At 62.9% G+C, this 14,251-nt stretch overlaps 1 protein-coding gene across 1 annotated transcript in view; it reads right to left on the reverse strand.

The window, feature by feature from the left end:
- Positions 1 to 5,267: 5,267 nt before the first annotated feature.
- The window catches only part of ADGRB1 (adhesion G protein-coupled receptor B1), an 80,996-nt gene continuing 72,012 nt past the window's right edge, over positions 5,268 to 14,251 (reverse strand). The window contains exons 25-30 of the mRNA XM_050801073.1: positions 13,754 to 13,849; positions 11,092 to 11,131; positions 7,853 to 8,559; positions 6,807 to 6,842; positions 6,538 to 6,645; positions 5,268 to 6,055 (exon numbers count right to left, since the gene is read on the reverse strand). Of these exons, the coding sequence (XP_050657030.1) occupies positions 5,858 to 6,055; positions 6,538 to 6,645; positions 6,807 to 6,842; positions 7,853 to 8,559; positions 11,092 to 11,131; positions 13,754 to 13,849 (1,185 nt within the window). The 3' untranslated portion in view covers positions 5,268 to 5,857. The remainder of the gene's footprint in view (positions 6,056 to 6,537; positions 6,646 to 6,806; positions 6,843 to 7,852; positions 8,560 to 11,091; positions 11,132 to 13,753; positions 13,850 to 14,251) is intronic.

Raw genomic sequence — 14,251 nt, forward strand, 5'->3', positions numbered from 1 at the left:
CCAGACCCTGCACTCCAGACACAGCCCCTACCAGGCCCAGGCCTCTCCAGGCCCTGCACTCCCCCTCCAGGCCCAGGCTTCCCCAGGCCCTGCACTCCCGCTCCAGGCTCAGGCCCCTCCAGGCCCTATACTCCCCCTCCAGGCCCAGGCCTCTCCAGGCCCTGCACTCCCGCTCCAGGCCCAGGCCTCCCCAGGCCCTGCACTCCCGCTCCAGGCTCAGGCCCCTCCAGGCCCTGCACTCCCCCTCCAGGCCCAGGCCCCTCCAGGCCCTGCACTCCCCCTCCAGGCCCAGGCCCCTCCAGGCCCTGCACTCCCCCTCCAGGCCCAGGCCCCTCCAGGCCCTGCACTCCCGCTCCAGGCCCAGGCCCCTCCAGGCCCTGCACTCCCCCTCCAGGCCCAGGCCTCCCCAGGCCCTGCACTCCCGCTCCAGGCTCAGGCCCCTCCAGGCCCTGCACTCCCCCTCCAGGCCCAGGCCTCTCCAGGCCCTGCACTCCCCCTCCAGGCCCAGGCCTCCCCAGGCCCTGCACTCCCCCTCCAGGCCCAGGCCTCCCCAGGCCCTGCACTCCTACGCAGATGCCTCCCCTGCTTCCTGTTTCAGGACAGATCATAGGGAGCTGGGGGTGGGGGCAGCAGGGCTGAAAAGGGAACTCCTGGCTAATGGAAGGTTCTGGAACAAATTCTGGAGTAGGGCACACACTATGCAATTGCTCCTCTGGAGTTGAGCCTTCTGGGAAGCAGGGCCTGGGGAAGTGGGTGGACCCAGCAGGAGGGTGTGGCCTTCATCTTGAATGAGACCAATAGAGGTTAGGGGACAGCCCCACTGAATGGTCATGATGCAGCCCAGACAGTGGTGAGGGGGTGGGGTCAGTCAGGATGGAGAAGGGGAAGAGGGCGAACCAAAGAGCAGAGTCTGCTGAGGGGAAAAGGGGCCCTCACGTTGCAGCACAAGGCATGCAGGTTAGACTCAAGGAAGGACTTCCTGACAGCAAGCTCTATTACTGCTGGATTGGGGCCAGGGAAGTGGGGTGAGAGAGGTGGTTGTGAAGGGCCTTGCCGGAAAGAGCCTCTGGCCTGCCTAGAGACAAAGCCACTTGGTGCAGGGGGTGGGGAAACCTTCTTAGGCTTCCTTCCCCTTCTGGCATTGTTTGTGTCGGTGACAGGAAGGGGAATGAGCAGATAGGAGTTAGGTGTGAAGGAGCTTCCTCCTCATCTCAGGAGTGTGGGTGCTGACGAGACGCACAGCGCCTGGGTGGCTGCCACTCCTGTCTGCTCCACCTCCAGGTGACTCAGAGACTCTAGTCATTGTCCTTATGTATCCTTTCTTCCTTCTACCCATCCATCCTCCATCCATCCATCCATCCGTCCATCCATCCACCATCCATCCATCCACCCACTCATCCACCCACCTGTCCATCCACCCACTCATCCACCCATCCATTTATCTACCCATTCATCCATCCACACGTCCATCTATCCATCTGTTCATCACCATCCGTCCATCCCCCATTTGTCCATCCTTTCATCCATCCATCTATCCATCTATCCACCCTTCCACCGTTCCACCCATCCATCCTTCCATCTATCCACCCATCCATCCTTCCACCCATCCATCCTTCCACCCATCCATCCTTCCACCCATCCATCCTCCAGACACTCCCAGTTTATGGGAGTGAGGAACAGAGTAAGCTGGCAAGATAATAATTTCCAAACTTGGCCGGGCGTGGTGGCTCAAGCCTGTAATCCCAGCACTTTGGGAGGCCGAGACAGGCAGATCACGAGGTCAGGAGATCGAGACCATCCTGGCTAACATGGTGAAACCCCGTCTCTACTAAAAAAAGTACAAAAAACTAGCTGGGTGTGGTGGTGGACACCTGTAGTCCCAGCTACTCGGGAGGCTGAGGCAGGAGAATGGCGTGAACCGGGAGGCGGAGCTTGCAGTGAGCTGAGATCCGGCCACTGCACCCCAGCCTGAGCGATAGAGCGAGACTCCGTTTAAAAAATAAATAAATAAATAAAAAATAATTTCCAAACCTATAAGCACCATCATTACAACAGAGATCATGGTGTCTGCTGTCTTGGGCATCACCAGCACCCAAAATCACTCTCCAATATCATCACCATCACCACCATCATCATCATTATCACCATCATCATCACCATCATCACCACTATCACCGTCACAACCATCACCACCATTATCACCATCAGCACTACTGTCACCATCATTATCACCATCATCATCACAACCACCAATATCTCCAGCCCCAGATCTGTCCACAAAACTGTCACCCCCACCTTTGGCCCCCACAGTGCTCCTGCCTATCACAGTGGCCTCCACCATTCTCAGTCCAGCAGTTATCCCAAGGGCAGGTGCTGCTGATGGTGACAGATGGAGGGTGTCAGAGGAGGTGGTCTCAACTTCACCAGTGACATGTTGCTGAGGAGGATGGCACTTGTACAAGGAGGCCAAGACAATAGAGTAAACACAAGGCCCATGAAGATCTTTCTGGCAAACTGGTCAGCCCTGGACTCCACAGGAAAGGAGTAGCTTCAGGTGGAGGGAGTGGCAGATGGATGTGCCACTGGTACCCTCAGGAAAGCACCCCGTTGTGGGGAGGGTCAGGGAATTTGAGGTGGGGGCGCTGCGTTGTGGGTATAGCCTTGCTCTCAACGCCTGTGGGACGCCAGCCAGCCTGAGTCTGGGTATCCTCTCCTACAGACAGAATCGTGGTCCCTGCCTTGCTCAGTGCCAAGAGCACATCACTGCGAGCAGCTGGATGAAGCAGAGGGAAACCAGCAGAAGTTTGGGAAGAGGCACCTGTTCCAGCTTGGGGCATCTCCATGGCCTCGGGCCCAAAGCACTGACCAGCACACGGCTCACCACAAGAAGGTGCCTGGGGCAGACCCAAGGGTTTGATGAATCTCCAGGGATGATCCCTGGCCAGCTTCCTGCTCTGAGAGACAGGGGAAGAGAGCAATTTCTGTGATGCGTCATTGTGAACGCTGGGGCCAGGGCAGGACACAGGATATAGCTTCTCCTGGCACAGACATGGCCTTCTGGGAGGGGCGGACCACAGTGAAGGAGAAACGGGACTCTGGCTGCCACTTAGTCTTGACCATGGGGACACTGAGCCCTGCCCCAATCACACGTTGAGCCTGACCTTGGCCACACTCTGAGCCCTGATCCCGGCCACAGGCTGAACCCTTATTCTGGTCACAGGCTAATCCCTGACCTGGGCACACTGTGAGCCCTGACCCTGGTCACTCTGTGTGTCTGACCCCAGCAGCTCACACTGTCCCGAGTTGCTTCTGCTCCTGGTCACTCTGTGTGTCTGACGCCAGCAGCTCACACTGTCCCGAGTTGCTTCTGCTCCTGGTCACTCTGTGTGTCTGACGCCAGTGGCTCACACTGTCCTTAGTTGCTCCTGCTCCTGGTCACTCTGTGTGTCTGACCCCAGCAGCTCACACTGTCCTGAGTTGCTTCCCTTGCATGCAGGGCTGTGTGGCTTGGGTCCCTTCTTGTTATTCGTCGTTTTGTTTTGTTGCAGCTTCTCCTGTCACTGGGTGTGAACATGGGGCCAGCAGGTCAGGGAGCTGGCCAAGAACCTGCTCTGGCCCCTCTACAAGGATGGGGTGACCTGAGTGGAAGCCCCACCTCCAAAACCTGCCCCAGGCTCTGTGCTGCCTTCTGCAGGGGGGGGAGCTGGGCGCTCAGCGCTTTCTCCACCTGCTCCCAGGGGCCATCCTTAGTTTCTTTCCGTAACTACGGATGAGGAAGGGACCATAGTCCACAGCCTCTTACCTGAAACCCCGGTGCCAAGTGGAAACTGTTTGGGTTAAGAAAGAAGGTGTGATGTGTGTGATATTTCACTTAGTATCCTGGGAGGAGCATAATAAAATGCATTAGCATCCCTGCTGTAGAACATACACGCGTGTGCATGCAGCGGTTCAAAGGAGCTTTAGAGATACAGTGTGACTCGGTTTTCATCGGGTTTTGTTGTCCAATCTCGCCAAAACATTCTGGTTTTCTGGGGGTGCTCAGATCTGCGACTCGGGGACTGTGCTTCTCAACTGCTGGAACCCAGGGACTTTGCACCATCTCCTCTGGGTCACTGCAGACACACCGCCCCGTTCCCAGACATCCACTCCACGTCCACCCACTCAGTGCAGTCAGTCATGGCCACACGTGACCATCTGTGATCACCCACGGTCACTGCGGTCACCGCACCCACAAGCACCTCCCCCGTCCCGCCCCCTCTGCTGGTGAGGACTCTGGGGTCAGGAGGCGTGACAAGGCACAGTTGAGCCTGCAGGGGGGCGAGGGGGATGCCAGGCTGTAGCCCCCTCTGCAGCTTGGGGCGGCATTGCTCTCACAGCCCAGTCTCTGTGCAATTTTCTCCTGGTCCTGGGGCCCTGCAGGGTGGAGTGCACAGTCTGAGGGGGGCCCCTCCTTCCCCGCTACTGTCCCTGCCAGCCTTGTGGCTTCCCCCAACCAGCCTCCCTTCGGGGGCTCAGGCTGCCCCCTGCTGGAGACACAGAGGAAGGCAGGACGTGCATCTCAAAGCTCCTGGGGTGGGAGGAGGGTGCAGGGAAGGAGGGGCCTCCGTTTGGGCTGGTGGGGGAGGGCCTAGGAGTGTTCACATGTGCTCCCCATTCCCCCCCGGGCAGACAGGACCCAGGCCTGGGGACAGGAAGTGCTCCCAGCAATGAAGAGGGGACCCAGAACTGTGCCTGCCCCAGGGCAGAGGCAGGAGCAGAGAAGGGCAGGGCCCCAGGTGGGCGGGAAGGAGGGGGGAGCACTGAGAGGGAGGCTTCCTCCCTCCCTTGGAGTCCCTGCCCCCACATGAATTTCCACTGTGTCAGACTATTTTAAAGAATCGGTGTGTTCATTCTGTCCCTCCTGAAAATGACTAAAGGAACAAGGAGAGTCGAATGTGTCCCCACTGAGGGGCCTCAGAGCTGTGTGAAGCTCATGTGCTGAGAAGGGTCAGGAGGGAGCCAAGGGCACCAGCACTTGGGGCTCCCTGAATGTTCCCAGAGCCCCAGGGAGAGGGGACGCCTTGGGAGCCACACGGCCGCTGGCCTGGGAGCCCAAGGCCCAGACGTCCAGGCCCAGGGCAAGGCAGGAGCTGCAGGGCCCACCTGGCCTCCCCAGTCCTCCTGGCCCAGGGATGAGGGGACACCAAGGCCAGGCAGGACTTCACCCCAGCAGCCAGGGCTGGGCCAGGACACCGGGCCACGCAGAGGGAGACCACACAGAGACGACATGGGTTTTTAATTCTTTTTATTGAAGAAAAGAAAAGGAGAGAAAAAATAGATTCCCCCCTGCTTCTTCCTGGAGGGGGCTCAGTCCTGCCCCTGGGGGCCATGAGGGTCGGAGGGCTGTGCTCTCCACCTGGGTCTAGGAGGGGCCCAGGGCCCTGGAAGGTGTAGGGGGCTGGCTGCTTCCCAAGGGATGGGGGTGTTTAAAAAACGGTGCCAGGCCGGCCGGGCCAAGCAGGCTGGTCCTCCGCAGCAGGAGCTCAGGTGGGCACCCTGGGACGCTGGCCGCACTGGGCCTGTCCATGGTCCACAGCCGTCTGCCCATCTGCCCGCCGGGCCTCGGCCCGAGGAGGGCAGAGTCTGAGGCACCTTCAGCCTCTGGTGCCCTGTGCCCGCTGGCCGGGCTGCCTCCTGTCCTGCATCTGGCTCTGGTCCCAGCACTGCGGGCCCTGTGCCTGGCCGCCGTCTGAGCGCCCTGAGGCCGGGGCGCGGGCCTGGCCCGCCGCCCGCGAGCGTGTCTGTGCCCGTCTGTGGCAGGAGCGGGCGGAGCAGCATCCCTCCTCCATGGCCCAGTGCGTGGCCGCCGCCCACCCGCTCAGACCTCGGTCTGGAGGTCGATGATGTCCTGGCCCACCAGCGGGATCGTGGCGCCCGACCTCTCCCACTCCACGCTGCGAAGCTCCAGCGGCGACGGCTGCAGCGGCTCCAGCTCCTTCTTCACCCACGTGGGCGTCCCGTGGGCTTTCCGGAGGCTCTCCCAAGGCCTCTTGTTGGGCGTCTGCTGCTTTTCTGGCTGCTGGGTGGCCCAGTAGTGCAGGAGGGTGGGGCCCGGAGGGAGAGCCATGAGCCCGAGGAGCCGGGGGAGGAGGCAGACACGAATCAGTGAGGAAGGGACGGGAGGTGGGGGACAGACAGGGGACAGGATGAGGCTTTCAGGACAAGAGCCCAGAACACAGCTGGGCAGCGGCAGGCGCAGATCCTCTCCCCAGCCTTGGCAGAGGTTGCGAACCCCATGATCGGGTCAGGCTATGGGGGCCTTGCGCTGGATTGGCTCCACCCTAATCCAGACCCCTGGCCCCAGGAGCAGGCTCGTGACCGCTCAGCTCCCAGCATGGCCATGGTCTCCAGAGTCTGGCATGGCAGGGTCAGGCCGGCCCTCAGGGACAGGCAAATGAATGAATGAATGAGTGGATGAAGTGGGCAAAGCCAGGGCAGAAGGGAGACGAGGCTTGACCTAAGGGCTCTCCCCACCCCGCCCCTCCCTGCCCTTCAGACCTTGCTGTCCGGGCCCAGCACCTCCTTGTCCTTCTCCGCTGCGTGCTGCAGCTTCCGGTTCAGGTCCTGGAACATGTCTTGGTGCCGCTTCCGGGTGTGCATGATCTTCTGCAGGCAGGGTCTGGACAGTGAGTCCTGGGCCAGGAGCCCACCCTGCCCGCCCCGCCCGTCCCGCCCGTCCCCTGGCTCCCGGGGAGCTGCCTGGCCGTGTGGGAGCTCAGAGCACATCTGGCCCTAAGTGTCTGGGGGAGGGGGACACCAGGACTCACCTCAAAGTCCAGTTCTGCATACCGAGACTTCCGCCGCTGCAGGGAGAAGGGGTTCGTGAACATTCGCCAAGGGTCCCTAAAATCTCCTGACAAGTCCACGCCTCTCCCTGCCTGACACTGAGGGCATCAGGGACTCGCTCATCTCATCCCTGCCTTCAGGGACCAGGCCAGACCTGGGGGACATGCCTGGGGACGCACGGAGGCAGCTCCTCCAGCTATGCGCTGGGTGCCAGCGAGCAGCCCCAGGGCGGGGCTGGGGTGTTCAGCTCCCCTGCTCACGACTCACTCCCCAGGATCAAGGAGACCTGAACTTGGGGCCACATGGCTGGGTTCCCCGACAGAGAATTCAGGGCCACATGGCTGGGTCCCCCGACAGAGAATTCAGGGCCACATGGCTGGGTCCCCCGACAGAACTCAGGGACACATGCCTGGGTCTCCCCGACAGAGAACTCGGGGCCACATGGCTGGGTCCCCCGACAGAAAATTCAGGGACACATGGCTGGGTTCCCTGACAGAACTCAGGGACACATGCCTGGGTCTCCCCGACAGAGAACTCGGGGACACATGGCTGGGTCCCCTGACAGAGAACTTGGGGACACATGCCTGGGTCCCCCAACAGAGAACTCAGGGACACAGGGCAGCATCACCAGAGGCCAGGAGCCAGGTGGTGGGGACAGGCTCCCCCAAAAACCACATGCTGCGGGCCGACTGAGGCCAGGTCCGCTGCAGGCTCCAGGCTGCCCCACGGGCTGGACTAGCGACTGTGCAAGGTGCAGGTCCTGCTTTGTGGGTACAGACTGTGGATCCCTGAGCCCCTTTGAAACGGGGTGAGACCACGCTGCCAAGCCTAGGGTGGGGACCACATGGCAGACATACTCAGCACACCCAGCAGGGCCAGGGGTGGGGGGTGCAGCTGGGAGGCAGAGCCAGCATGCCTGGGTCCCAACACAGTCCGCCCCGCTGACGGCGTGGGGGTCCCACCCAGCAGGGGTGACCCAGCTGCTGCCATCGCTGGCTGGGATGCAGCCCACCCCTGCCCCCCTCACCTCCAGGGAGCTCACAGACAAGGTGGCGACATTCTCGTTCTTGGTGCTGGGCCCCGTGCTGGGTCCTGGATGGGCCGCAGGCTCCCCGGGCTCCCCCAGGCTGGGGGGTGCTGGCTCCAGACTGGGCGGTGGGGGCAGGGGTTGCTGGGGAGGTGGGGGAGGTGGGGGCGGGGGCGGTGGGGGCTGGGCAGGGGGCGCCTCAGGGGGCCCGCCACTGGGGGCCTGGCGGGAGGGCGGGCTGCGGGCAGGGAGGCTGGCCTCGGGTGCCGTGCTGAGGTGGATGAGGCGGGTCTGTGGCATCTGGTCAATGTGGATGCTGTACTTGGGCTCCTCCTTGGGCTTGGGCCTCAGCGTGGCCGTGGCCGTGGGTAAGATCACGTAGCTCGTGTCCAGAGCCTTCTCCTGGGCCCGGCTCAGCTCCGAGTCCAGCTTCTTGAAGATGTCCCCGTCACCGACGAAGGAGGACTTGGGCGCCTTGTCCCTCTTGAGGGTCAGTGAGTGGTTGGGGAAGTCGGGCAGGGGCCCGCCGGGATAACGGGGTGAGCCGTGCAGGTGCAGCTTGGACACGTTGGCTGGCAGGCTGTTGAAATTGGTGGGCGGCCCCTTGGCATGGGCCAGCTTCAGCTTCTCCTCCTCGGGCAGAGACGGCCGCTTCAGTGTGCCCGTGATGGTGGCTGTACGGCAGGCCGCGATGTCCTTGTTCAGCACTGCAGGGGCCGCGGGGGAGACAGCGGGGACAGGTGTGGGGGTGAGGACAGCGTAGGACGGTCCCCAGCAGGAAAGCGGCCCAGTCTGCCCTGTGAGGCCGCCACCTCCTGGGAGACCCCGGCCAGGTCCTGCTGGGTCCCGATCTGAGGGCCGACTGCAGGTACCACCCTACCCAGGCCTGGTGCTGCACCCCCTAGGGTTCCTGTGTCCTCAGATGAGGCTGCCACACAGGGTGTCCCTCTCCGCCAGCCCCAAGACGACAAATGGCTGCCACCCACACACTGCCCTCCCCAGCGCTGAGAAGAGCACGCGAGGGCGGCCTCAACTCCCGGAAGCACAGGGACACAGGCAGAATGGCCTGTTCTTGTGGCAGAGCCCAGCCGAACCCCAGTGCTCCCAACGCCCATGGCCCTGGGCCTGGTGTGGTTGGGGGACAGTGTGGGGGAGCCCAGTGGTACTGAGTGCAGCCATGAGGCCCTGGCCCTCTGTCACAGCCCTTCCTGCACTGCTGCCCCTGGGGCCTGCAAGCCTCCCCACTCTGCCCTGAGGGCCTCCCAGTCCCTGGAGAAAAGTCCCCATACCCAGACACCTCTCGATTCTGTCTCTGGTCAGCTGCAAGGACCCCAGCTGCCCTGACCTCTGAGTGGGGCTCCAGTTTGCCCCCGACCTCCTGTCAATGAATCCAGCCCCTCCTGGTTGGCAGAGAGCCCCAGGCTGACCCTCACCCAGCCACCTGCCCCTGCCAGAGGGGTGTCCACCCTCCACATCCCTCCTTTCTCCAAGCCCCAGTCTCCAAAGATCCAGACCCTGGGACCCTTCCTGGGAAGCCTGGCCTGGCCCGTGTCCTGCCCTGTGCAGGCTGCCAGACGGTTACCCACACACCAAGCCAGCCCCGGATCCAGCCAGTGTTCAGCAGCTGCTCCCTTCAGCCACCTTGCTAGGCACACAGGCCCCAGGGTCACCTGCCAGGGGGCACTCACTCTCCCAAACACAGGCTTCCCTCTCCCCCTCAGAGCTCGGCAGGCTGTGCTCCTGGCCCCGTCCTCTCCTCCACCCTCTGGACAGCAACACCCTGCGCCCATCTTCAGCCCCGCCCCCACCATCCCCACCCGAGAGCAACCCGTCATCCTCCCCGTCAACCCACAGGCCCCACCCGGATGGCCGCAGCACTCTCAGGACACACGTCCCCAAGGCCGCCCCACCCCGCACAGACCCTGGGGCTCCCGACCTCCCCCACACCTCACGCTTTGCTTCCCACAAGGCAGAATGAGCGCCTGGCATGTGAGGGATCTGGATGCCTCCCTCGCATCTGCCCAGCTCAGGGCAGAATAAAAGCCAAGCTCCCCCCAGGCCCAGGCCCCTCGCTGGTGCCCCGCCCACCCTCCTCCTTTGAGGAAGCTCCCAGACACTCAGCACCAGTTGCTCATGGCGCATCCACTAGCTGCATGCGATCCAGAAGGCACCGCACACAGCGCACGAATGAGAGGGAATCAGGGGCCCAGAGAGGCCCCCACACACCAAAGCCACCTGAGGCTCCAAGTCCCGGGGCCACCCCGTGGAGAGGCTGTGGGACTGGATCACAGGAGACCCCAAGGGGGCAGAAAGTGCTTTTTGTCCAGCTCCCATTCAGCCCAGCCCTGATGTCACCTCCGCCAGTAAGCCCTCCTGGGGCCCAACTGGTACCAGCACACACTCCCCACCTGGGGCTGTCCCAGCTCCTCTGCCAGGGCTGTCTTTAGAGAACGTGCTCCTCAAATATCTAAATGACCAGAGGGTGCATGGTCCATTGGCCTCTCCACAGCCTAGAAAGCCACCGCCTGTCACTGCCTCAGGACCTGGTTCACAGAACAGTGGTGGGGGCAGAAACAGACCCTCCCAGTCTGATGCTTGGGGATGGGCGGCAGAGCTTCCTTTATTGGGCAGTCATTCCCTTTTTGCACTTGGTTCCAGGAAGCTCAGCACCGGCCGAGGGCTCCATGGTGGGTCCTTCTCCCCGCCTTCCTCTTGCTCCCCATTGTCGCCCTAGCCCGAAAGCCCCACTCACTTCTCCCCCTGCTGGGACTGGTAATGAGGAAATGAAGGTGGCACAGAACACAGGTGCTAGAGGGGGGCAGGCAGGAGGTGGGTGGGGGGAGGGGCACTGGGGTGGGGCTGTGCTCCAAGCTGGAGGCACGACAGAGGAAGAGGAGATGCCAGGTGGGCAGGGGAGGCAGCCAGGGGCTACACGGGCACCTACCCAGTAGGAATGCCAGGGCGGTGTTCTGGAAGCTTCTGATCATGCCCCGTGGACCCTCCTTCGGCCTTGGGGCGTGGGCGGGGGTGGGAGGCAAGGTGGCCAAGGTCGCTGCCTCGGCTGGGCCCCCAGGGCAGGTCCCCTGGGTCCGGGTGGGCCTGATGGTGTGGCTGGGTGTGGGTGGGGGCGGCAGGGGTGGACAGGGATGAGTGATGTGGGTGATGCACAGGTGGAGGCATGGAGTGGGGCCGTGCAGGGGGTCGGGCTGGCACTGTCCTCTCACCTGTCGGGCGCTCACCTGATCTACAGGCCAGATCCACGTCCTTCTCGAAGTCGGTCTGTAGGAGAGACGGCAGGGCAGGGTGAGCGCCTCTGGGAGCGGGGCTGCGTGCACGCGTGTACAGATCACTCAGGAGGGCCACGGTGCTTCGGCTGCCCCAAGGAACCCCCATCCACGTTCACAGCCCAGTGCCCACGTGGGCGACCGCGCCTCCCTATGCGCTTGCCCGTGTGGCGGGCGTTTGCGTCTCTGGATGGATGCATGTGTGAGTGTGAGCGCGCATGCGTGCTTATAGATATGTCTGTGTATCAAAGTGGTGAATTTGTGTCCCCGTGTTTACATGTGGATTTATGTGTTTGTAAACGTGAGAGAATGCGTCTGAGTGTTTGGTGCATGTACGTGTGTGTATATCTCTGTATGTAGCTCTGTGTGTTTGAGGTTGTGTGCGTGCACGCACACGTTCACAGCCCAGTGCCCACGTGGGCGACCGCGCCTCCCTATGCGCTTGCCCGTGTGGCGGGTGTTTGCATCTCTGGATGGATGCATGTGTGTGTGAGCGCGCATGCGTGCTTATAGATATGTCTGTGTATCAAAGTGAATTTGTGTCCCCGTGTTTACGTGTGGATTTGTGTGTTTGTAAACGTGAGAGAATGCATCTGAGTGTTTGGTGCATGTACGTGTGTGTATATCTCTGTATGTGGCTCTGTGTGTTTCTGAGGTTGTGTGCGTGCACGCACGTACGTGTGTGTGAGCCTGTCTGTATAGCACACGTGTGCTCTCTGCAAGGCATCTGGGGAGCTGAGGACCTCCCGCCTCCTCTGGTCTTGTCTCTCCCCCTAGGCCTGGGCCTGTGGCACCAGAACTCTCACCCTTGGTCCCCCACATCCCTCCAAGGGGGTCCTACCCACGGGCTGGGGAGAGGTGGTGGAGGGGGGTTAAACATGCAATTCAGGGCCAAGGCCAGCACCCACCACCTCAGGCAGCCACAGCAGGCTGACAGTCAGCTGGGGAGGCAGCAGTGGGCGGCCCAGGCCCACCCTCAGGGAGCTCAGGGCCTGCCCAGGCCTGGGGCTGTCCTTCTCCAGGGGCCCTGGGGCTCCAGGGGACAGGCCTGCCCTTCACCGAAAACCTGGAGGTTTCTTCCCTGCAAATGCAGGGGTTGGGTTGGCTGGAGACAACGAAATCTTCCCCCTGGGATCAGAGGTCAGGCCAGGAGAAACACGGGGTGGGGGGAAGCTGTGTCCCAAAGTGACAAGCTAGCCACTGGCGGACACCTGCGCCCTGGCCGATGGAGATACCGTGGCATGGAGCCGTGAGGGGCCTGCCTGGACGTCACCTGAGAGCCGAGGTGGCCGTCTCACCAAAGGACCTCACCCTCACCCGGGGCTGGACATGCCATCTGTCTGTGAGCTTCACGACCACCATGAGATGGCCAGGCACCCCGGGACCCTGGGAGCACCTCCCGCATGCCAGCCGTGCAGAGTTCACCTGGGGTGTGGCCTAAGCCCAAACAGGTGGCCCGAAAGGACAAGAGTCAGGGAGGACTCCCTGGAGGAGGGACCCATGGGAGCGTGCAGGGTGGGCAACCCTTGGGGTGGAAGCTTGGAGGACTCCCTGGAGGAGGAGACCCACGGGAGTGTGCAGGGTGGGCAACCCCTAGGGCGGAAGCTTGTATGAAGGACACAGGGGCAGGAGCAAGACCAGCACAGCTGCGGGTTCTGCTTAGCACCAGGCCAGGGCGTGGATGTTGTTCTGAGGCCTGGAGGGTGGAGAAGGGGGCCCGGCTCCACCCCGTGTGCCAGCCCCCGGGTGCTGAGGCAGGAGGTCTAGTGACGGGTGTGGGTGGGAGCAGACTTGGTGACTAAGAGCCCACCACGATCCTGGCTGGGCCCCGGGGGCACAGGGCTGCAGGAAGAAGATGCTGAGGTCAAGGTGTGAAGAGTTGAGGCTCCATCGGGGGCTGCTGGGGGCCCTTATGTAGGAGCCGCCACTCGGGCCGCCCTCCCAGGGCCTGTGCGTGTCCTGGGAATGCTGTGCTGTAGAGAGGGCGGGCCCCAATCGCGGGCAGGAGCAGGGGTGCAGAACACAGGGCTGAGGACACCAGGACGGGCAGGGCGAGGGCAGAGAGCCCATAGAGGGTGAAGGCAGGATGCCCAGGGGCCACCAGGGAGGGCCACCACCCCTGCAGGGGCTGAGGCCTGGGCAGCGCCCAGGGAGCACCAGGGAGGCAGCAGGTGAGAATACGCAGGGTAGGGGCAGGGGATGGGCGGGCTAGGCTGGACTCCTAGGTGGCAGCTGAGCAGGACACTCCTGGGTGGGGATGGAGGGTGATGAGGGTGGGCCTGGGAGGCGTGAGGATGGGGACCTTGAGATGAGGGCTGGGATGCTCAGAGGGCGGTGTCCAGCCAGACAGGCACCGCTGCCAGCGGGGGTGAGTGTGGGGTGGACGCAGCCTCCGCTGAGACCTCCAAACTCAGCTCAGCCCTTCCCAGCTGGAAACCCCGGACCAGGGGTTCCACTTGGCGAGCCTCAGTTTCCCCAGCTGCACACTGGGTTCAGAGCTCCTCTCAGCAGGGCTGCTGGGGCCTAGGGGAGCTTGGGGCACGGTGAGGGCCTGGAGGCACCCGGCGGGGGCACAAGGTGGGTGGGGCAGCCTGAGTCCCCGGGCCCCGAGTCCTACCATGAGCTGTGCGTGGCCGTTCTGGAAGGAGCCTCCCGAGTCCCCGTTGCCCTCCTCCTGCCGGTCAACCACACGGCATTTCACAGCGTCCTGGACCTGGGGAGGGAGAGCCGCGCACCTCAGTGGTAGCCACGCCCCTACCCTGCGCCAGCTCCAGATCAGGTGAGCAGCATCTCCGGGGTGGGGGATGGAGGGGCGGGCGTCTGGGGAAGGGCAGGGCCCCCAGCGGGAGGCCTCCTCACAGGGCCACCTCTGGTCTGCAGGGTCATGACCCACTGGGTGGAGAAGGGGAAACGAGACCCCAGGAAGGGAAGAGCCTACCCCTCCCCTGAGATTCTCTCTACCGAGCTCCCAGCCGCCGAGAGCTGCTGCAGGCCCTCGGGCCAGGGTCCGCCTGAGAGAACCTGCAATGACCTGCGGCGGGCCGAAGATGTCCCTGGGCCCGGCCTGCATCTCCAGCAGCCTTAGCGTCGTTGCCGCCTCTGAGCCAGTGGAAAG

This window comes from Macaca thibetana, chromosome 8 (genome assembly GCF_024542745.1).
Source record: "Macaca thibetana thibetana isolate TM-01 chromosome 8, ASM2454274v1, whole genome shotgun sequence".
NCBI classification, from domain to species: domain Eukaryota; kingdom Metazoa; phylum Chordata; class Mammalia; order Primates; family Cercopithecidae; genus Macaca; species Macaca thibetana.